Source organism: Henckelia pumila, chromosome 3 (assembly GCF_033568475.1).
Source record: "Henckelia pumila isolate YLH828 chromosome 3, ASM3356847v2, whole genome shotgun sequence".
NCBI classification, from domain to species: domain Eukaryota; kingdom Viridiplantae; phylum Streptophyta; class Magnoliopsida; order Lamiales; family Gesneriaceae; genus Henckelia; species Henckelia pumila.
In genome coordinates, this window is record NC_133122.1 from 59,248,085 (window position 1) to 59,271,816 (window position 23,732).

Consider the following 23,732-nt stretch of genomic DNA (forward strand, 5'->3'; position numbering starts at 1 on the left):
CTTTTTGGCTTCTGCTTATGTTTTTAATTAAAAAAGAACTTTTTTAATATTTATCCAAACACTAAAACCACTTTTGTTTTTTTTTAATAAAAGCAATTTAAAAAACTGAACTTATTTAAGTGTTTTTTTAAGCCAATAACTTTTGTTTTCAAACGGGCTCTGCTTTTAAAAGCACTTCAAATCTATCTGAACACATTAAACATTAAAATCACTCATAAAAAAAAAACATTTTTCTATTTTAGTTGTTTAATCTGAACTCAGTCTTGAAAGCTCGACCCTTTAACGCAAGGACCCAGCTCGTTGTGGGTCGGTCCAACATATATAATTAATATTTTTTTTAGTTTTGGGGAGGGAATTTTATTACAATTGGTCTTGAACCCGAGAGATCGTTTCATACTTGAGATTTTTGTGTCAGATAAGATACACGTCGTCGATTTATATAATTAATATTAATTAATAACAATAAAAAAGTTTAAGGAATATTTCAAAATCCACATTATTTAGTAAAAAAAAAAAACTCAAATAATTAGGCGTGAATTTTCCTTATTGGTCAATTGAATAGCCAAATCCAGCGTAGCCTCTGGAATTCACACTCGCTGATCACTCGGAAAAGTTTCCCCAAGATTACCAATTAGTCTTGATCGAATTACTGTTATTTTGGGGATTACGCACCCTTTGATGTGTGAATGAGGAATCCTTAGCGTCGTTGCTTTCCAATCATAGCTAGAAATTCGTGATGTTTATGAACGTCCATTATGTGATCGAGATTTGGTAATTTCGGCGACTTTTTAAACCTTTTTCACGTCTTTCGCTGGACGGAAGTTTGAAGTTTTTTCAATTGATAAATGGAAGAGATTAAATTGTAGAAGGTGACCAGGATGGGAACTATTTTGGGTGGATTTGTATTGCCCTTGCTGCTTCTCACAGGTATGGCTTCGAGTTTCGTCCTTTTTACCTTTGTTATGGATTATCGTTGAACTTCTAATGAAGTTTCTCTCGCGATGTTTTTTTTAATGTTTTTTGTTTTTGTTTATGTTGTTTCCATGCTTTTCTGTAATCCACGACATACAAAGTAATGGGGGGTTAGCGTTCTTGGATATACTTTTGACTGGGAAGTTCCTTGGTTATTACTTCTTGTTAATTGCTGGTTTCTAGAATCTTAAGCTTTCTCTTGCTACATATTTCCCTAGATTCTTGCCCAATCGAACAAGACTGCCTTGACTTGTCAATCTTAACTTGAAAAATGTGAACTTGATGTGGGAAAATGGAAATATAATGACAACTTGTTACCCAATTTGTTTCTATCAATGTAAGGAAGTTTTACTATCCGCGATTAGTTTAGTTATGTTTCTTTCTTCTTATTTGTTGACTTGTTCGTTGGGGATGTCACAGTTCAGTTTCTTACTTTTTTTGATCGATGTTATAGATTCTTGTTTAAGTCACTTGGAGCTAGTTATGTGTGAAATTAAATAAAATAAAGCAGGAGTGTGAATTAGGATTTAAATAGAGCGTAAAATTACTTCTTCCTAAAACCGTAATCATCTGAGGGTAGATTTTGGTAACCACATACACTGGCAGTTGGCGCAAGAGAATTGCAAGTGTATTTGTTAAAGAGCTATGGACTATGATTTTCCTAATTAAAGTTACGTATACATCTTTTTCCAGTAGTGTTAGGTTAGCATTTGTTTATTATTTTACACCCACTGTCCCTCTTATGCTTAGCTTTTTCTTTTGCAGCTGGGGTAATGAATTGGAGTTTGATTTCTCTCATTAATCTTATGACTTCACTGTTCTTCCGGTTTACTGCCCCTAAAAGAGGTAGGTTATCCCTTCATTTTCGTTTCTGGCTTAATTTATGCTACTTTACCTGGTCATCATATTGAGATAAATATGTTTATCAGATTCATTATATGTTTATTTGTTCATTTGTCATGTGATGGTATACCTTTCACTGTTTCACATGCACATATCAGCAAAGTCCCACTCTTAAGTGTTTAAACTAAAATATTTATCCTACTGTTTCTTTAAAATCCAGGATTTCAGTTCAGAGGAAGGATTTTATCTTTGTGGTTTGTTCTCATTTACTCGGCTCTCGTGGTTTGTCTGCAAGTGGTATTTCTTACTGTGAGTGGCATTATGGGCTCATCATGGAGCATTGCTGATTCGTGGTGGATAAAGCTAATAGGACTTATGGCGTAGGATTACTTAATTTCGTTTTACCTTAGAACATCAATTTTTCACATGTTTTATTTGTTATTAGGAAAATTATCCTGCAAACTGTTTAGCATGGTGTATTTCTGCAGGATTCAGTCTTGGAAATTTCCCACAGCAATCTATTTCATGGTCATAGAATTATCAGTGGGGCTTGTTGCTATTGTCGAGATCAACAGGAACAATTTTGGCTTCTTTGAATCTCAAGAGTCATGCTGGGGTTATCTTTCATCAGTTGTTGAACATATAGGTTTGTCTAACTTCACTGTGGCTAAAATTTTTAGCTGTTAAATGATAAATGTATTTCGTCTGCAGGAAGGATGGTTGCATTTGATTTTCTTTCAACCTCAAAATTTCAAAAGATATATATATATTTTTTTGATAAGAAACGTAAGATATTATATAAATAATATAAGATTGATTACAAAGGTGAACCAGTGGTCCACAGCTAGTACTAATCTATTACGAGAAAACAAACTACTTCAATACTAAACTCCAATCTCTATACAAATCTGAAATCACAAACGATCGGAATTCTGATAAATTATGTAACCAAGCTGCTACTGGTAACTTAATCCTGTCCCAAACTTCTCCAACCGAAACTTCTTTATCCTCGAAGATCCTGCTATTCCTTTCCAACCAAACTGACCAACAAACGCAATGAGTTATAGCTGCCCACAGAATTCTGCCCTTGCTACCCAGGGAGTCCCCCAAATCTGCCTTGAACAGATCCCTGGTGGACTTTGGTGTCACCCACGACAATCCTAACTCCTTAAGCGCCAGCCACCAAAGAGAGCTTGAGAAAGGGCAGTGGACCAACATATGGTCCTGACTCTCTCCTCCTTTCTTGCACAGCACACACCAATTAGGATTGAGAGAACATTTTGGAAACCTCCTTTGGATCAAGTCGCAAGTCGGCAGTCTACCCAACACCGCAATCCATGAGAAAACCTTTACTTTGTAAGGTATCGGAACTTTCCAAATAGCATTAAAAAGATCAAAATTGGGGAACGATGCTTCTGGAAAAAAAGAATCAAAAAAGGATTTCACTGAAAACACTCCTGAAGCGTCCCGAACCCAAACCCTCACATCGTCTACTCCCTCCTCTAAACTAACCCTGTCCAAAATCTCCATTAAACTGATGAACTCACTCACCTCCTCATCTCTAAGATCGCGACGAAAAATTAAATTCAAGGAGAAAGAATCTAAAGAAGAAAGTGAAATTCTGGAACGAAAATGAGAAATGGGCTTATTATGACCTCGAGAGATCTGGAATAGCAGAGGGAAAAGCCTATCAAAAGAGGACAGCCCCACCCAACAGTCCTCCCAAAATCTAACTCTATCTCCCCCTTTAACCACTAACCTCACTGATTGAATAAAAGCCGGATAAATTCTAGATATGAACTTCCACGGGCTTCGAAAGGTGTTATGCCTGGCCAACCCTGCGTCCCAACCGTTGATTTGCATCCCGTACTTACTTACTACAATCCTCTTCCACAATGTATTCCCTTCCTTAGAAAAACGCCACCACCATTTACCCAACAAAGCTTTATTCCTCAATCCAATATTGCCAATTCCCAAACCTCCCTTGTTCTTTGGAATGTTAACCTTATCCCAAGCCACCAAATGACAGTGTTTATCCCCATCCGACCCATCCCACAAAAAATCCCTCATTAATTTCTCCAAAGCCTCAGCCACCCCCCTTGGAATCCGGAATAACGACAGGTAATACACCGGAATTGCGTTCATTACTGCCGAAATCAGAGTAAGCCTACCTTCTCTAGATAGGAAAGCCTTCTTCCAACTAGCTAGCTTTTTTGACATTTTAAACACAATCGGTTCCCAAAAAGAGGCCTTGATTGGATTACCTCCCAACGGAACCCCCAAATAATGGATAGGCCAAGAGTCCACCTCGCATCCAAACTCCCTGGCCATCTCCACCTCCTCTGCAGCCTCATAGTTAATGCTCAACAGGGAACTCTTTTCCATATTGATCTTTAAACCAGACATGTCGCTGAAAGAAGTCAGAATGTCCTTCAAAAATCTCAAATGTCCTTCGTTCTTTACAAAAAATAAAGAGTCGTCAGCAAACTGGATATGAGAAACCTCGACCCTGTCTCTACCTATTTCCCACCCTTGCAAATAGTTCATTGCTTTTGCTTTGTCCATCAATCTAGCCAAAACATCAGCCACCAAATTAAAGAGGAAAGGATATAATGAATCGCCTTGCCTTAAGCCTTTTTCTCCTTTAATTTTGCCGCAAGGCTTACCATTAATAAAGATCGAGTAGTGCACATTGCCGAGGCAGCCCTTAATCCACCTTCTCCATCTATCACCGAACCCCTTCTTCCTAAGAACAAAATCCAAAAATTGGAAGTCCACATCATCGTATGCTTTCTCGAAATCTGCCTTAAAAACCCAACCCTTCTTCTTCTTCAATCTGAACTCTTCAACCATCTCATTGGCTATGAGGCAACAGTCTAGGATCTGTCGCCCCTCAATGAATGCTCTTTGTGAATCCGCAATCGTAGTATTCATTACCTTCTTCAGCCTTGAAGCCAATACTTTTGCCATTATCTTATACAAACTGGTAACCAAACTAATAGGCCTAAAGTCCTTAATGCGTCGAGAATCTTTCTTTTTTGGAATCAAACATATGTAGGTTTCGTTTGTCACTCCATTAACTATTCCTTTCTAATAAAACTCCTCAAAAACCTTCACTAAATCCTTCTTAATCACCTGCCAGCAATCCTGAAAGACTTTGATTGTAAATCCATCAGCACCCGGAGCTTTCGATCCGTTGCACTCAAACACCGCTTTTCTGATTTCTTGTTCCGAGAACGGAAGCTCAAGCTGTAGCCTTTCATCTTGACCAATTGGACTCCATTCTATGCCTTCAATGCCGTAACTCCGATGTCCAGAATTGCTGAATAACTTTCGATAAAATTCAATCACCTCTTCCCTGATAAGCTCACTGTCCGTGCAGAGATTCCCATCTTCCAATTCCAATTTCTCAATCCTTGATCTACTCCTCCTCTGGCTAAGCAACGAGTGAAAGAATTTCGTATTGCAATCCCCTTCCTTCAGCCATTTGACCTTAGCTTTCTGATGGTCCCTTTGAGCAATTCTACAAACAAGCTCCTCTAGTTCGCTCCTAATGGCTCTTCTCTCTAAAACCAAACTATCAACCCACTGTCCCTCAGCCTCCTGAAAATCCAACTCCTTAATCTGATTTTCCAGGTTCATTTTTCTTGCCTCTGCGTTTCCAAACTTTTCAGAGTTCCACCTTTTAATATCCGATTTAATGTCCTTCAATTTCCTCATGAATTTATACCCCTCCCACCCGTTAAACGATTTGCTAGTCCACCACTTGGAGAACTCGTCTCTGAAATTCTTATGACTTAGCCACATATTTTCAAACCTAAATGGAGAAGGACCCCACTCCCCCTGAGATGTGTCCAGAATCAATGGATTATGATCTGATGTTGTTCTCGGCAATATCAACTGTCTACAAAACTTGTACATTTCTTTCCAACCACCTGAGAAGAGAAACCTATCCAGCCTGCAACAAATCGGTGAAGCGCGCATGTTGGACCAAGTAAATTTACCATTCAAAAGTGGTGGGTCGTACAACTCAAGCTTTGTGATTAAGGAGTCAAAACTTTTCATACTGCTGGTCGTGGAATTGCTGTTCATCTTCTCACTCAAAGATCTTACCACATTAAAATCTCCTCCTAAACACCAATTAGGGCTACAAAGAACCTTCAAACCTGCTAACTCGTCCCAGAAATTTTGTCGATCCTTTGGGTTGCATGGGCCATACACTGCCGAAAACCACCAATGCGAATTACCTCCGTTATCTAACTTAATCGAGACTGTGAATTCTCCAATTAAATTGTCCACCACTGATACCGATTTTGTGTCCCAAGCTAATAAAATTCCCCCTGATCTGCCCAAGGCTGGCAGCATTATCCAATCTACGAATCTAGACTTCCACAAGCTAGCGATGCATCTCCTGTCCATGCTGGCTTGCTTAGTTTCTTGAAAAACTACTATATCCGGTTTTTCTCTACGAAGAATCGTTCGAATTAAACTCCTCCTGCTGCTGGACCCTCCTCCTCTAATATTCCAAGAGAAAATCTTCATAAACCACTCCACAACCCAATCCTCTGTCACTCCCCTTCACTACTCCGTCTGCTGTAGAAACTCTTGATGAAAAAGAACACTCATGAAACTTGCTCACTGGTTCTGTTTTGTCTAAAGATACTCTACTGATTTCCAACCTATTGAGGCAGTCGTTGATTACTTCTTTCTGCCCATACAGAACACCTGCCTCTTTAAGCCCCTCAGAAGGCTGACTGTTCCCTGCTCCCACTACAACTTCTGTAATCTGATCATCCGGCTTTATTTTCAACAGTGAGGAAAAACCCTCCCCCTCTGCTCCCTCACCCGCTCCCACTAAAGGAAAAGGAAAGGACGAAGGGAAAAGAAAGGAATTTTTGGAAGAAAAGCTTACCGAAACCCCCTTAGGTTCAGGAAAGTCCTCATGGGCCGCGGGTTGAATAGAAAACTTACCTGCTGGAGATCCAAAAATGCCCCTGATGTCCTCCAAGCCTACTTGACTCTGAGAATTTTTGAGTGATCCCCATTCCAGTTTGCTATCCGAAACGAAAGAATCAGAGACCTCTGAAATGCTATCTCCTCCGAACTCTTCAGCCGAATCTTCCTCCAGCCAATCTGAAGCCTTATTGACTAACCCTGTTGATTCTTTATCAGGTGCTTCACCTATCCGGCCTCCCTCCGCTATTAATGGAAACCGTTGATCAACTCCGATTCTTTTTCTCTGGCGTACACAACGTTGAACCTTGTAGCCAACTGGTCCTCAGTCGCTACGGCTTTGTCTTTGAAATCTATCGCAATATTCTCAACTTCCGGAGAAGACTGAACAACCCCCTTCCTAAATTCTTCCAGCCCTTTAGGATTAAGCCTGCTAAGAATTTTGATGTGATCACCTATACTTGATGGACCAGCCCTCTGAGCTAGGCAACCCTGACTGCCCTCCGAGACTAAGGGGATCACCGGCCTGTTCTCAGGAGGCTCGGCTGCCTTAACACTGGCGGGCGAAGGTTTGTTAATCTGCCCCCCCATCCGAAAAACGCCCTCGGCCCCTCAGAAACAGCTTGAGCATACGAGCGATTAGCGTCGTACGCTTCAATATTGACGGAGTTCACTACTAAACGAACGATTAATGGTCCGCGATTCGTTTCAATTTGCAGAAAACTGTTTATGAATCCTCCCGCCGGTCCTACTACCTTGATTTTAGCAGCTGACAGATCTTTAAGCATGGCGGTATCCGAACTGATGTCCAACAGCCCGCCGCACTGATCCCCTACCCTAGTAAGTAGCTCCTTAGACCATAAATCCCACGGAAGGCCTAAAATGCTCACCCAACTGTGGCAGCATTCGAATACTTCCTGTTCCCTGTTGATATCCGGTCTCCAAGCTTCAAAAAACAAAGTCACTCTTTTTTCGAGGAAACATTTCTTGATCTTCAGGTAGAAGGATGCTTCTTCATCGTTAATGGGCCACCAAGCTGCTTTGTTAGCTTGAAATGGATAAATCTCGATCCTCCTCTTCACTGCTTTCCCAAGAATATCCCGGACCAGAGCCCATGCTATGCTAACCCTCTCTTTAGTAATAATAATTGCTCTCTTCCAGTCCTTGACTTGGCACTGAGTAATATCTTCCTTAGCCTCCTCTTTCCGATAGACCTTGTTAATCGAGGCCTTAAGTCCTACCGGTTGCACCCCCCCATATCCTACGCGGTCAGCAGTAGACTGGGAACCAGGAATCCTCCTCTGTTTCAAAAAGAGGGATATCTGGTTGGCCAGACGTCTCCAACCCCACTCCTTCCGCCCACTCGGAATTATGATGCGCTGCTTGATTCCTTTATGAGAAATTTTACTAACCTCCAAAGAACACCCTCTGCTGTTAGCGATTCTGTGAATGTAGATGACGTCCTCCTTATCTCTCCATTTGAAGAAAGCCGGGCAAGCTTCTGGGCCCTTAGCATAAGCCCAAATCTTAGACCTTAACCAATGGGCTGAGTTAAAGTTAATCTCCAGAAGAAAACTAGCCTTCCTCGTCCTCTCTGTCAAACACACCGAAGCTCCTCTCGGTCCCAATTTGGTGAGGAACAATTTCTGTTCTATTTTAACTTCTTCCACCACCTTAGATAATGGCCGCTCGTAATAATCTCCTTTATCCTGCCGGAATCCAAACCTTCTTTCCATATTTGAAAGCGAACCAGCTTTACTCGGATAAGAAAGCACCTGACTGAAGTACAAGAGAAAACAAAAACCTAGATCTACGAGGAAACGCGCTCCCTATGAAGAAACCGGAACCCTAGACGGTCGGAATAAGTCGCCGAAGCCGACGAGGAGAGCTCCGACGAGGCTGGGTCAGTGACGAGAACAGTTTATCAAAACAATATTAGCTAGACGTCACGACATTTTGGTTATAACTCCATGGGACAGGACGCTGGATCTTCACTCCATCCTCTTTCACAGAAGATATATTCAATATGGTGTTTGAATGTGACATGAAAGAAAATACTATAGTGTTACGATTTTATGAAATATGTAATACAGTATAATAATTTGCAGAACATAGTGGGAAGAGAAACAGTAAGTGTGTAAATGTTTGGTGTTGATTTGTTGATTGAATGTAAAGTAGTGTGTGGATTGATTTTTTTAAAGACAGAAGTTTGATATTTTTTTCAAATCGTAAGTTGGGCTTTTGGATGGAGAGTTCTTCCATCAAAGATTCAAAATACCTGCCAAAGGCCCCTATGTGGTTTATTATAATTTCCGTCAAACTGTTATTATATTGTGTCTGCAAAAAACTCTGAAGAAATAAATTTTATGCTTTTGGAGTTTTTTTTACATATATAACTAGGAAGAAGCTGTTTCACCAGAAAATCATTAGAGACTCACTGGCACAATGTGTCACCAAGGATGAGTCTGACATAGGGTAAATTGATACATGTTCAAATTGTGGGGCTCTAACGTTATTTTTGGGATTTCTTATGCAATAACTGACTCTTTTTTTATGCACTCAAAATGTTAGTTGATTTGGTCCATTGCTGGTTATCCGTTGCACATTAATTTGTAGTTCGTAAGACTAGATGATGATTTGTGATTTTGTGCGGTACAATTTGGTGGACCACATCTTGACAATGTCTAATTTTCACCTCCGGTTTTTATATCAAATGGCAGGTTATCGCCTGAGGTTAGTTTCCTGCTTATTACTGCCAGCTGTGCAGTTGGCTGTGGGGATCAGCAATCCATCTTGGCTTTCTTTACCCTTTTTCATTGGCAGCTGTGTTGGCCTCATTGATTGGTCTTTAACGAGCAACTTTTTAGGCCTTTTCAGGTATTTCAATTGTTCGGGTGCTAGATATTTTTCTTTTCAAAATGAAATTTGTAATTAAAAGCTTCAGAAGTTAAGGTCTTGACATTTAGTTTTCCACCAGCGCTTATGCTCTTGTACATGGCTTGAAGGTGGTGGAAGCTGCTGTGGGTATATGCTGGCTTGAGCATTTGTCTGCTATATATATATCAGTTTCGTTTTGTGTTTCCACAATCAATTGAAGGAATAATCAACTCAATTGGTCTGTACAAAGTATCAGTTGATTGTGACGGGCAAGAAATTTGTTCTGGTATTTCTCTGATGGTGTTCTACTATACGGTATGCTTTTGTCATCTAATTTTAATTTGATGTCTAATGTGCTTATGGACATACATTGGAATTTATTGATACAAAATATATACTCCAGGCTCTAATTGTTCTGTCTTAAGGTTTTGTGACCTAGTGTCTGCTTTGAAAAAATCTGATAAATTGGAAATGGTGCCATAGAATTAAATACTGTAAGGACTAGATATCACGTCTGAAAGTACATAAGGGGTAAAAGTCACTTAAGTGGATCTGCAACTAACTTCTTTTCTTTATTTGTAGTAGTTGAATAGATTTTCTCACATTAATTTGACATGATTTCCATGAAACAAATAAACCACATGGTATCCAGCAGTCATGGTAAGAGCAGTTCCACTTGTGTTGTTTTAAATTAATGATACATGGTGGTTCCAAATTCACATGATCATCACAAACCAGCTCTTCTCATGATTGTGTATTCTTTATGGGAGCAATAATATGTTCTGATAGCAAAATTTGGCTGGTGACTTTTGTGACCTGAGAACTATATTACATGTATGTTATTTATTCAATGATAAATAATTTACTCGAGAGGTTCGGTGTAATTTGTGATATTTGGCATGGACTTTTCTCAGGAATTAAATTTAGGAAAGGGGAGGTATAAGGCAGGAATCATCATTCTTGTATCTAATAAGTGTGCCTCTAAAAGTTTCGATATTATCAGTGATCTGAAGTCTTGTGATTGAAATCTGCCGATATTTTATCTTTATTGTTGGTTTCATTCATTTCCTTTGTGATGAATTGTGTTGGCAAGATAGGGAAAAAGGATAGATGGAAGTATGTCTCCTTATCCTAGTTTCGGATCGTGGCTCAAGATTATTGCATGCTTATTTATGATATCATTCTGCATATATGATACATTGAATTTGAAATATTATGTGAGACTGATTTCTTGAATATAGAGAATGCTTGATCAACAGACATCGGAAGAGAGAAATCTTTTCATGTTTTAAACTTTTGTTCATGCATACTACAATCATTGTTTTCATATCTCACTCTTTGTCCTCACAATAAGTCGATCTTTTTAGTGCTAGGAAACCCGTGAGAATCATTGCTCGCAATTGGTATGGCACTGTCGATTTCAAACAAGTATTAACTGATTATCAAATGGTTAATGCAGCTTTCTTGTGTGAAACATGATTTGGAGGACATGGAATTCATCATGTCCATGAGAGAGGGTAGCTTGACTGAGCAACTTCTTCCGTCAAGAAACTCCTTTTTTGTGCGGCAACTGAGGTAAGTGATGCCTTCTCATATTTATAGCTTTTACATCTGTCCCTCTGAGCCAGGATGAAATCATTGATGTAGCATATGATGGTTGTGAGAAAATTAGAGTAGTTGATCTGGTTTAATGAGGACATTGTTTTTCTTTTGTTTTGATTACTATGGAGACCCTAGTATTACAATTAGTATGAGTATTTATCACTTGTCTGCTTTTTGTAATTAATAACTGTTTATATTTTAATATAATACTATAAAATAAAGTATGATTATTTATCATTTTGATCCTGACATATTTATTCCTCAATATGATTTTATGAAATCTATTTAACAAAAGTTTTATTTGTATCCTGGTATGCAGGTCTGGAGTAAGGCATACCAACATTTTATTGAGGGGAACGGTGTTCAGGATTTTTAGTATTAACTGGTTCACTTACGGCTTTCCGGTACCTATTTACAAACTTGATTTTAACATCCTTTGGGCTGTATAACTTCATCAGAAAATTCTTGTTTCTATCAGCTGATAGATTAAAGAATGCTATTTTCCAGTTTTTGATATTATTAGTTGTAATTGTCCAGCTTTTCTTGCTTGTATTTCTAACTTTTAGGTACATGTATGCCAGGTGTCTTTGTTTGCCCTCTCGTATTGGAGCTTCCATTTTGCCAGTATTTGTGCATTTGGGTTACTTGCATATGTCGGATATATTGTGTATGCTTTTCCATCCTTGTTCCGCTTGCACCGGTTGAATGGGTTGCTTCTTGTATTTATTCTCTTGTGGGCTGTTAGCACATATGTATTCAATGTGGCTTTTGCATATGTGAACTGGAAACTGGGGAAGGTATCTCAGAATCTTGTAAATCTTCAAATTGATATTCGAAATTCGAATTCTCATGTTTTTGTTTAGTTTACAGTGAATTTTGATTTTCACGCAGGACATGGAGATCTGGGAAATGGTTGGATTGTGGCATTATCCCATCCCTGGTTTCTTTCTTCTAGCACAGTTTTGTCTTGGAATTCTCGTAGCTCTTGGCAATCTTGTAAGCAATTCGGTTTTTTTATGCCTATCAAACGAGGAGAGGCAGTTCTCTAATGAGAGCGAGACTGAGGAAGGTAAAAATGCTTGCATTCACATTGGCAGTATGAAATCCAATTGTTAGTTAAAAGATAAAAGGGTATTCCCTTTTTAAACTGGCATTCAAGTGTTCCCTGTGACCAAAGCACTTGCTGTAGTACTTACTTGGCACCACCCATTTCACCCATGATCTGTGATTGCGTTTTATTCACCTGCCTGTAAGGGTACTGTTTATGAACCCTCATCAACACAGCTATTTCTTTATGGTTTTAGTCTCCATGTTGTTCTTCAAGATAAATGTTCAATCTCCAACTTTCGCCATTTCCATGCTTGTCTTTAAAATTCCTTTTTGCTCCGGTAAATCTGAGCTTTATGTAGAATACTAGAACCTGACCTTGCTATCATTTTAAATATATGATTGCAGTAAAAGAGGATGCCAAAGTCCTGCTAGTGGCTACAATAGCTTGGGGGCTGCGTAAATGTTCTCGGCCTATTGTGCTGTTGCTGATTTTCCTAATTGCGACTAAACCCGGTTTCATTCATGCTGTATATGGTATGCCAAAGTCTTAAGTGTGGTTTTTCTTAATTACATTCTTTTCTCCCTAAGATACTACTATTTATGCTCGGAGTTTAATATTCTGATTGAACTTTACGTTGGCTTGCTTTTCAGTTATATTTTTCTTTGCCTATCTGCTGAGTCATGACATAAATAAAAGGATGCGCCAATCCCTTATTCTACTCTGCGAGGCTCATTTTGCGATATTATACATTCTTCAGCTTAATCTGGTTTCCAGAAAAATTGAAAATGGAGGATCTATAAGCAAGGAAGTTTTGAAACAGTTAGGTATTGGTTTAATAAATTTTATTTGATGTTTTGTTAGTTATTCTAGCATTTTTCCATTTTCTTAAACATTTGATATTTAACGTTGCTAACTCTGTTTTGAATTGCCTGTAGGTCTCATTGGGAATGATAGTTCTTTGGACTTCCTTGAAATAGCATTGCTTGCATGTTTTTGTGCCATTCATGACCATGGCTTTGAAATGTTATTCTCGTTTTCTGCTATTGTTCAGCACACACCCAGTCCTCCAATTGGATTTAGCATTCTGAGAGCTGGTCTGAACAAATCGGTTCTTTTGTCGGTCTATGCCACTTCCAACATCAGAGACGATTTCGAGAATCGTTCCCATGGTACTGTAACCTTCTCTAGAGCCAAGTTGTCTTGTTAGATCATATGCAGTTAAATACAAAACAATATTCTGTCTGAGTTGCTGGCAGAAACTACTTGTCCTAAATAGTTTTTAATGCAAAAACATGCTTTTTCTTGATTGATAATTAATTTTGAATTAGAGCTATATTTTTTCGTAAAAACTAAAAATACTGTATTGTCACCTTTTATTTTTGTGCAAGCTGATGTTTGCCTTTTTGTTTTGTTTTGTTTTTTCAGAGAGAAAGGTAGCTTTATATCTCAGTGACATTGGAAAGAAGTTCTTATCCATGTACAGATCATTTGGAACATATATAGCTTTTCTCACCATTCTTTTTGCGGTGTACCTTGTGAGACCCAATTATATATCATTTGGTTACATTTTCCTTCTCCTTTTCTGGATTATCGGAAGACAGCTTGTTGAGAAAACAAAACGTCGTCTATGGTTTCCGCTCAAAGCATACGCCATAGGAGTTTTCATCTTCATGTATATTTTAAGTATTTTCCCTACAATTGAGACATGGATGTCTGCTGAAGTTGATCTTTTAGTATTCTTCGGCTATGATACAGAATCTTCTTTGTTAGGGAATCTTTGGGAGTCTCTGGCTATAATGATTGTCATGCAACTTTATAGCTATGAGAGAAGACAAAGCAAACACATGAAGGCAGAAGATCATGATCCAATGCAGTTGGGGATATTGGGGTTCATTAAGCGGTTTCTGATCTGGCACAGCCAAAAGTTTTTGCTTATTGCTCTGTTCTATGCATCATTATCTCCAATAAGTGCATTTGGGTTTTTGTATCTTCTTGGTCTTGTTTGCTGTTCAGTTTTGCCTACAGCCTCTAGAATCCCATCCAAATCGTTTTTAATCTACACAGGATTTCTGGTGACTGCTGAGTATTTATTTCAGATGTGGGGTAAACAAGCTAAAATGTTTCCTGGCCAAAAGTACCATGACTTATCTCTTTTTCTAGGTTTACAAGTGTATAAACCAAGTTTTGAGGGCCTAGAATCTGGTTTGAGGGCCAAAGTACTGGTGATTGCGGCGTGTACTCTTCAGTACAATGTTTTTCGTTGGTTGGAAAAAATGTCTAAGATTTTGAATGTAGGTAGATCAGAGGACCCTTGTCCGTTGTTTCTTTCAGCAGAAGATCTTTCTACTAATGTTTCAACTTCTGATGGGTATAACCAGACAATATCTGAATCTAGGGGCACAACTACTCAAAGAATAGGACAAAGCAATTCATGGCCGTCTTTCAGGCATGGTATCCATCAATCATCTCAGGCTTCGTCCTCTAGACGAGGCAGTAGTAATCTTGCACCCAGAAAATATTCATTTGGATATATCTGGGGAACTATGAATGACAGCCACCAGTGGAATAACAAAAGGATTGTTGCCATGAAACAAGAGAGATTTGAAATGCAGAAGACAACACTAAAAGTTTACCTGAAGTTTTGGATGGAAAACATGTTCAAACTCTTCGGTCTTGAGATAAATATGATAGCACTACTGCTAGCCAGTTTTGCTTTGCTAAATGCCATTTCTATTCTTTATATTGCTTGTCTCGCCTCCTGTGTCCTGTTGGCACGACCTATCATACGTAAACTGTGGCCAATCTTCGTCTTTCTGTTTGCCACAATTCTTCTTGCTGAATACTTTGAAATGTGGAAGAACACGATGCCTTTCAATCAGGATGCTTCAACTGAGACCAATGTGCATTGCCATGATTGCTGGAAAAACTCAAATACATATTTCCACTTCTGTCAAAATTGTTGGTTGGGTATGAATTTTCTTACTTTGTAAATTGCTACACAGGAGGTTATGAATATATGCTTGTGAGAAGTCCTAGAGTAAAAGTTTCTAGTTGTAAAATTCTAGCTAGAAGTGTAGGAATCGAACACATTTAACATCACCACATTATGTTTGTGTACAAGCTGTTGAGAAGCGTGCATGATTTTCAGTTTACTGAAGCGGATAATCCTTTCATCTTTTATTATTAAATAGACCCGCCTATTGGTTTCAGGTTATTTTGTATAAAACTATGAAAAGCTTTCAAAAAGATTATTTCATTATTCAAATTTAAGCTAAACTCTTTGTCTTGATAAATCAGTAAATATTAATTAGTCAGTCAATCTGATCAAGAGCTTGAACAGTTAAGTTTATCGATTTTCTTTTGCAGGTCTTATTGTTGATGACCCTCGAATGCTGATAAGTTCTTTTATGGTCTTCATTCTTGCTTGTTTTAAACTCCGCGCAGATCGCATGTCCAGTTTTTCAGGATCATCTACATATCGTCAGGTGCTTTCTCAGCGTAAAAATGCTTTTGTTTGGCAAGATCTTTCATTTGAAACGAAGAGCATGTGGACTTTTCTCGACTATTTGAGGGTTTACTGTTATTGTCATCTGTTAGATCTAGTACTTGCGCTGATTCTTATCACGGGAACTCTGGAATATGACATTCTACACCTTGGATACCTTGGTTTTGCTCTTATTTTCTTCCGTTTGAGGCTTACCATACTGAAGAAGAAAAATAAGATATTCAAGTACTTGCGTGTGTACAATTTTGCTGTTATTGTTCTCTCTCTGGCCTATCAGTCTCCTTTTATAGGGGATTTTAATGCAGGGAAGTGTGAAACAATCGATTATATTTATGAGGTGATCGGATTTTATAAATACGATTATGGATTCCGGATCACATCAAGATCTGCTTTGGTTGAAATCATCATTTTTGTTTTGGTGTCACTCCAGTCGTATATGTTTTCTTCTTCGGAATTTGATTATGTTTTTAGATACCTCGAAGCGGAACAAATTGGTGCAATTGTACGCGAGCAAGAGAAAAAAGCTGCTTGGAAAACCGAACAGTTGCAGCACATTCGCGAATCTGAAGAGAAGAAACGTCAACGAAACTTACAAGTTGAGAAAATGAAGTCTGAGATGCTCAACCTACAAATCCAGCTGCATGGTATGAATTCCACTCCTGTTTATGATGATGTTTCACCGGCTAAAGAAGGCTTGAGAAGAAGGAAGAATGCTTCACTTAGTCGGCAAGATAGTGAAGGCTTTGAGAAACAAGATGGGGATATACATCCTGATTCACAATTTTCTTTTAATGTGTATGAATCTCCTAGAGGTACAAGAGCAGAAAGTCCTTTTGCAGTTGATTTTGAAAAACGCTCAATGGATGCGTCCCTCTTCGAGATAACAGAACTTGAGGAGGATGCAGGTGAAAATGTTATTGATGAGTCATCCAAAGCAGACAAAGCTAAAAGCCAATCAAAGGACAATCCGTTAGCACAGTTAATAGAGGATGGTGTTTTCCAAGTGCAGTCAATTGGAAATCAGGCTGTTAGCAATCTTGTTAGCTTTTTGAATATTGTACCTGAAGATTCTAATTCAAATGAGCCCTCATCTGTTGAATATGGACTTTCTAATGACAGAGGAAGCCCAGATGTTAAAAATAAACACTTGAACCGTACGGCATCCTTGCAGTCTGACAGAAGTAGAACTTCGGATCGTGCAAGTCTACAGATTGGACGGATAGTTCATCACATATGGTCCCGGATGAGATCAAATAATGATATTGTGTGTTACTGTTGTTTCGTTATCGTGTTTCTTTGGAATTTCAGTTTGCTTTCGATGGTGTATTTGGCAGCTCTGTTCCTATATGCTCTCTGCGTGAATACAGGGCCAAGTTACATTTTCTGGATTGTGATGCTTATCTATACCGAGATATATATCTTGGTTCAGTATATCTACCAAATCATGATACAGCATTGTGGTTTCAGCATACATTCTGACCTTCTGCCCAAGTTGGGGTTTCCTACTAGAAGGATAAAATCATCATTTGTTATCAGTTTGCTACCTCTTTTTTTGGTCTACTTGTTTACTTTATTACAGAGCTCTATAACTGCAAAAGATGGCGAGTGGTTTTCAGTGGGATTTAGTAATTGCCGAGGGGGATTGCTAAATAGAAAGCAGGTTGTGGCAGGCTCCAGCTGTTGGGCGAAAACAAAGAAAGTGTTCCAATTAATGAAACAGGTGACTGAAATGGTGATCCTTGGCTGTTCTAGATACTGGAAATCTCTGACACAGGAAGCTGAATCTCCTCCATACTTTGTTCAATTGTCCATGGATGTGAAATCATGGCCCGAGGATGGGATTCAACCGGAGAGGATAGAGTCTGCAGTAAATCAGATTCTGAGGCTTGTGCATGAGGATAACTGCAAGAAAGAAAAGCCTAACCATTGCCCTTATGCCAGCAAGGTTCAAATTCGAAGTATTGAAAAAAGCACTGAAAATGTGAATGTGGCCTTGGCTGTTTTTGAGGTTGTTTATACCTCTCCATTAGCAGATTGTGTTCCAGCAGAACAATTCAGCACTCTTACTCCAGCAGCTGATGTTGCAAAAGAGATCCTTAAAGGTCGGCTTGCTCACCTTGTTGAAGGAGCTGGATTTCCTTACTCTATACTCTCGGTAGTTGGAGGCGGCAAAAGAGAAATTGACCTTTATGCATATATCTTTGGGGCTGATTTGACGGTTTTCTTTCTAGTCGCTATATTTTATCAATCTGTCATAAAAAATAAGAGTGAATTTCTGGAATATTATCAGCTTGAGGATCAATTTCCGAAAGAGTTTGTATCAATGCTAATGGTAAGTTTTTATGCCAACCATTTCTTTTGTAATTCTAGTAAAATTTGAGGGCTTTAAATGACATGCCTAGTATTAGAAAGATGACAGATAGAGTTATTAGCTACATGGTTGTTTGATTATTTGGTGTGCAAAAAGGTTACATGGGTGAGCCAAATATTCCTGATTTTCAGTCAAGTGTTGTACATGTGCAAGCACTTATCAGAAAACCTTTATACCTTTGATTATGAATTATGAGATCATTGTATTTTTTCTCTTAATCTGCTTGAATTTTCTTCTGGTGCAGATAATTTTCTTCTTGATGATTGTTGATCGCATCATATACTTGTGTTCATTTACGACGGGGAAGGTCATGTTTTATCTTTTCAACCTCATTCTTTTCACTTGTGCCATCACTGAGTATGCTTGGAATATGGATACTTCCCAGCAGAATGCCGCAGGGTTGGCCCTTCGAGCAATATATCTTACTAAAGCGGTTTCTCTTGCTTTACAAGCCATTCAAATTCGTTATGGCATTCCTCACAAAAGTACACTCTATCGTCAGTTTCTAACCAGTGATGTATCTCGTTTTAATTACTTAGGATATAAGCTCTATCGTGCTTTGCCTTTTCTGTACGAATTGCGATGTGTCCTTGACTGGTCATGCACAACTACATCACTGACAATGTATGACTGGCTGAAGGTGAGTTTTTCAACTTTCCACCAATGGATGCTCCATTTTAGTAAATTTCCACTGCATGCTGTTACGCGCCTTATAATTAATGGTAAGTTTCTATACGTCTAGATTCTTCTGAGGTCTTGTGAACTCTTGGGTCTATGCCTTTTATATTAGGACCCATATTAGGCCCATTAATTATAAGGCACGTAACATATGCTAAGTGGGACCCTATCAATTTATTTTTGAATTTGCATTGAAACAGAAATATGATCCAGTTAATTATGTTATCTGAGCTTTTTCTTCCAGCTATGTGCTTTTAGTGTTTCCTTTTTTTTTTGAAACCTTTATCTCCCATTTATCTCTAATTCTCTACCATAAACTAAACAAATTTCAGTAAGACTATGTTAGGGGCCAAATTGTACTTGGCCACTGAGAAAATAAGATAAAAGGAGGTAGCAGTTCCTTGGTAGAAGAATGTGACAAATACAACTTTCATTAATTTGGATTCACAGAATCTTATGGTTTTGTTGTTTGATGTGAACTGTCGTGATTCTGTAATCTGTATGGACTTTGGGGAGGAGAAGCAGCATAACTTGGCCAATGCTCGTGGGTGCAATGTAGAAAATTTTAACAATTTTGTTGTATTCTTGGTATAATGTACAAACCATACACCAGATTCAAATTAAACTAGTTAATCATATACCTCCATCTCAGGTTCAAACCAGTTTCAATTATGATTTTTTGGGATTTTTGAAATGCCTTGGTAATATTGGAGTTTAAAATAGAAGTTGATGTTTTTGTTAATCCTTTCAGTTGGAGGATATAAATGCAAGCTTGTATCTCGTCAAGTGTGATAATGTTCTGAACAGAGCTAAACATAAACAAGGAGACAAGCAAACCAAGATGACTAAGTTTTGCAATGGCATATGCCTGTTCTTTATTTTGATTTGTGTTATTTGGGCTCCAATGCTGGTAAGTAACTCTAATTATTTTTTATAAGAGTAAGTAACTCTAATTATTATTCTGCCCTTCATTAGTTACTGGTTCTTCTTGTATGAACAGACATGATATTTTAACCTAGTGTTTTTCAGCAGATGGTGTTGTTTTCAATTGACTACTATCTGTTTTTTTTCTGTCATTATTATTTATTATGAGAATGGGAGTGGGAGAGAGAGGGTAGGGAATAGAGAGGTTGAGTGGGAGATGTAGTGTACGGGTACCAGACAGTTAGTGCCAAGAACCATGGCTCTCACTTCTTGATGAAGTAATTTAGTAAATAACCCAGGTAGGATCAGAACAGATGTGCTCTCTCTTTTACATTTTGAGAATGTTTTACTGCCTTTGATGCCTGTGTTTTTTTAAGCATCAATAAAATCCTGCGTTTGGTTCATGCCCTGGCTCATTCAATCCATCTCACATTGACATCGTGAAGATCCTTTGTGTGTATCCATGACCAATGTTGGTAGAACATGGCAATACAAATTCATGCTTTGCCATACTACCATTCTTTAAATGCTTCCCCTTCAAAGTATGCACAATCTAATATGTTTATACTTGGTAATTGAGCAATTATTTGAGCATTTGGTTTCTTTGAGGTCATCAAAATCATTGGCTTACATTCAACCTTGATTATTCACCTTGCTAGTTGCCTTTTTTACCTTCAATGAAGCAATAGTTTCGTTGTTGAAATAGTATCTCACAGGGATTTCCGGTTATTATTTCTTTGTGTAGAATATTTACGGTTTAGTGAACTTCAAGTTGCACATCATATTTATCTTCTAGTAGATATCTTCTTCAACTTTATTTCAAGTTGTAGGATGTCAACTTAAATTTGGATTGTTTGCAAATATAAAATGCTGGTCAAAAAGTTGTGGAAATCAAGAGTATTTCTCATACCTATGTTTGATGCTATACTTCCACTTCATAATGAGCTGTGTGATAGTTTAGTTAGTTTGAACTAGTTGCACTAATTATATACATAACCAAAAACTTGTATTATAAAGTGTGGCTCATTGGACATTTTGTTCTTTTTCTTCAAGCAATGGACAAAATATTCTCTCTCATTTTTCTTTGCGTGCATTAACTCAATGCAAAGTTGATATCTATTGTTGTCCATACTGGCCATGAGAGTCCATAATCAAATGACATGTTGTAGCACCACATGGATAGATCTGCTTACTGATGACTAGCAACGCTAGTCTGGAAATTTATGCGATAAAGAATTTTTTAGAAAATTTATTTTTATAGATGTAGAATCTGTCGAGTCTGACCTTTTATTCCTTACAGATGTACAGTAGTGGCAATCCCTCAAACATCGCGAATCCAATTAATGACGCCAGTTTTCAGTTTGACATCAAGACAGATGGTGGAAGGTTGACCTTGTTCCAGACAACTCTTTGTAAAAGAATTGCATGGGATCAAGTAAATGCAACTGGTGATCTTGATTCTCAATATTATTTGAGCTCATATAATGTGAATGACATTCAACTCATTTGTTGCCAAGCGGATGCAAGTACTCTGTGGTTTGTACCTGACGCGGTTCAGAAGCAGTTTATCCAGTCTCTAAGCAGTACTTATATGGATATGAAATATTCTTGGGTTCTTATGAGGGACCGACCAAAGGGCAAGGAAACTGTGAAATATGAAAAAAGTATTGATCCGTCAGATCTTCCCAAAGCATCAGAAGTTGAGGGAGTTCTAAATGGTTCATTTAGCAGTTTTAGAGTTCATAATATATATCCAAGATTTTTTCGTGTTACTGGTTCTGGTGAAGTAAGACCTTTTGAGCAGGAGGTAAGTTGGTGAAACTTCATTTGTTAAATTTGAAATAGTAAAAGTAAAAGATTGAACACAGCATAATACGATAATTTTGTGATTGGAAAAAAAACCTGTATTAATAGAAAATGTCTTTAGGACTGAAATTCAACGAATCTCTGTTAATTTAAATACTATTATCACTCATTTGGCTAGTTGAAATATTTTTCGTAAAATATGGTAGACATCTTTCCTATGATTCATTCAGATGAAAAATGAAAATCGCATAATATATGTATCATAATCTTGATGATACCAAATTTGATTCTAAAATATATTTATTGATTTCTCATAACCTAGTGGCCTTTTTAAAGGAGTAAGCTGATTTTCTCAGTTTTTTAATGAATATGCTGCTAAAAGGTTCTTTATGAGTGGAGTATTGACATATGTCACATGCATACTGTCTGGAGAAATATTAGCTAACCTTTTCTGAGTTCTAAAAATTTTTCGATCATGCCAACGGTGTTCTTGCATACCATAATATGCATCTCCCTTTCCCCTTCGAATGACTTAGTAACATCTGTTGATGACTGATGTGGCTCTGCGTCCTTCAAAAAATATCTCAGGTGTCCAAAATCTTGTTAATATCTTTCAATCATATCATGTTTTTATGTATTTGTTTCCTGAAAAGTTGGAAAGTGAATAATAGGAGCTCTCACTCGTAGATTTTATATTTGAAGTCTGATGATGTGAATACACCGAACACAAAGGTGTTGGACATTCTCTCGAAATTTTCCAGCCTATACAAGTCACTAGCTTTCTATTAAATACGCATGGTATGAATATTTAGAAACTAAAGGATTTGCTATGATTTAGAGAAACTAAACTGTGTGCGCAATGGTGTTGGATAATTCTTACGCTTTTTATATTGAAGAATAAAACTCAGCTTTCTTAGTTACAATTGCATCTCTTCTTATTTCCTGAACGAACTTCATTCCTCTGAAGCGAGGCAGATACTTCGGAAATGAGTGAAAGTCACAAAGGCTTAAATTTTAGTGGTCTTATAGATGCAAAATTCCAGATGGAATTTGAGATTTTGGGTTGTTTTAACAACGAACTTACCATTATTATGTGTTTTATGATTTACATGCTTCATAAATCACTTAATAATCTACAGGTAAATGATGTCACTGCTGATCTTGTCCTACATCATGGTAGTTCTGAATGGTGGTCCTTCCATGTTATAAATTCTTTCAATACAAGTAGCTGCGGTGGCTTGTTAGGGCCCATGGCTGTCATTGTATCAGAGGAAACTCCACGTAAGTATTGATGGGATTCATACAATCGAAGATAATGATGTTTGACTTAATTAATCCCCGAATTACTTTCAGAGGGATTTCTTGGAGAGACTCTCAGCAAATTTAGCATTTGGGGTCTATACATTACATTTGTGCTGGCGGTAGGCCGGTTTATCAGATTGCAATGTTCTGACCTCCGGATGAGAATACCATTTGAGAATCTTCCTTCCTGTGACAGGTAATAAGGGTATTGTCCAGAATTTTTGTTTTAATCATCAATCCTTTGATTTAAATGGTATGACAAATCCTAGCATTTGCCCTTTGCCCTGAAGGTTGATAGCCATCTGTGAGGATATATATGCTGCCAGAGCAGAAGGTGAACTTGGGGTTGAAGAGGTCCTCTACTGGACACTCATCAAGATTTACCGATCACCACATATGTTGCTCGAATACACCAATCCCAGCTAGTTGTTTACGGATCCAAATTCTTAACGTAAAGGGCAAACTTCTAACAAGGATATACTGGACTTTTGTTAGAAAACACCCAGATTTCAGTCTTCTTGTTGGGTCGTTACCAGGTTTTCACGACTCTTTTTTGTTCTGTTCTGGCAATTGAGGTGCAAGTATCGATATGATAAAAATTGCTTGGTTTTAAATGCAATTTTGAGGAACATTCTATCTGTAATCTGTATAATGATATAATTGTATAGTATAGAGAGGCGGCAGCAGCTTCCTGATGTAAAAGGAGACGACATAGTACCAGTGTTATTCTTCATGTATCGAACCTGGAAGAAATGATTATATATTGTCAAAGGGAAATGAAAGGGCTTTTGCAATCAAATTTATGCCGCCACCTGTTAAATTATTTTTATTTTTGGTGTTGGTTATCG

General features: G+C 38.0%; 1 protein-coding gene across 4 annotated transcripts; it reads left to right on the forward strand.

Annotated features, from left to right (window-relative positions):
- The first annotated feature begins 554 nt into the window (after positions 1-554).
- LOC140887748 (piezo-type mechanosensitive ion channel homolog) lies at positions 555-23,683 on the forward strand. Of its 4 annotated transcripts, XM_073295195.1 has the most exons (21): positions 555-927; positions 1,738-1,818; positions 2,036-2,195; positions 2,304-2,461; positions 9,489-9,645; positions 9,774-9,960; positions 11,105-11,220; positions 11,567-11,651; positions 11,829-12,044; positions 12,139-12,316; positions 12,703-12,831; positions 12,949-13,122; positions 13,234-13,467; positions 13,724-15,265; positions 15,665-18,135; positions 18,419-18,814; positions 19,604-19,762; positions 21,077-21,583; positions 22,722-22,863; positions 22,936-23,080; positions 23,175-23,683. In XM_073295195.1, the coding sequence occupies exons 1-21, from the start codon at positions 879-881 to the stop codon at positions 23,308-23,310; spliced, it is 7,422 nt and encodes a 2,473-aa protein (XP_073151296.1). In that variant the 5' UTR covers positions 555-878; the 3' UTR covers positions 23,311-23,683. The 4 variants fall into 4 exon arrangements, 3 of the variants coding, with proteins under 3 accessions (XP_073151296.1, XP_073151297.1, XP_073151298.1); XM_073295196.1 differs by lacking the exons at positions 22,722-22,863; positions 22,936-23,080; positions 23,175-23,683 and having other exon boundaries at positions 21,077-21,211; positions 21,294-21,495; XR_012151993.1 differs by lacking the exons at positions 22,722-22,863; positions 22,936-23,080; positions 23,175-23,683 and having other exon boundaries at positions 18,419-18,896; positions 21,077-21,211.
- The last annotated feature ends 49 nt before the right edge of the window (positions 23,684-23,732 follow it).

Bases quoted from the DNA above. Each gene is read 5' to 3' on its own strand.
- LOC140887748 (XM_073295195.1), top strand. From the start codon at position 879: ATGGGAACTATTTTGGGTGGATTTGTATTGCCCTTGCTGCTTCTCACA. The intron at 2,196-2,303 runs GTAGGATTACTT...GTATTTCTGCAG, and splicing joins AAGCTAATAGGACTTATGGC to GATTCAGTCTTGGAAATTTC. The intron at 11,221-11,566 runs GTAAGTGATGCC...CCTGGTATGCAG, and splicing joins TTTTTTGTGCGGCAACTGAG to GTCTGGAGTAAGGCATACCA.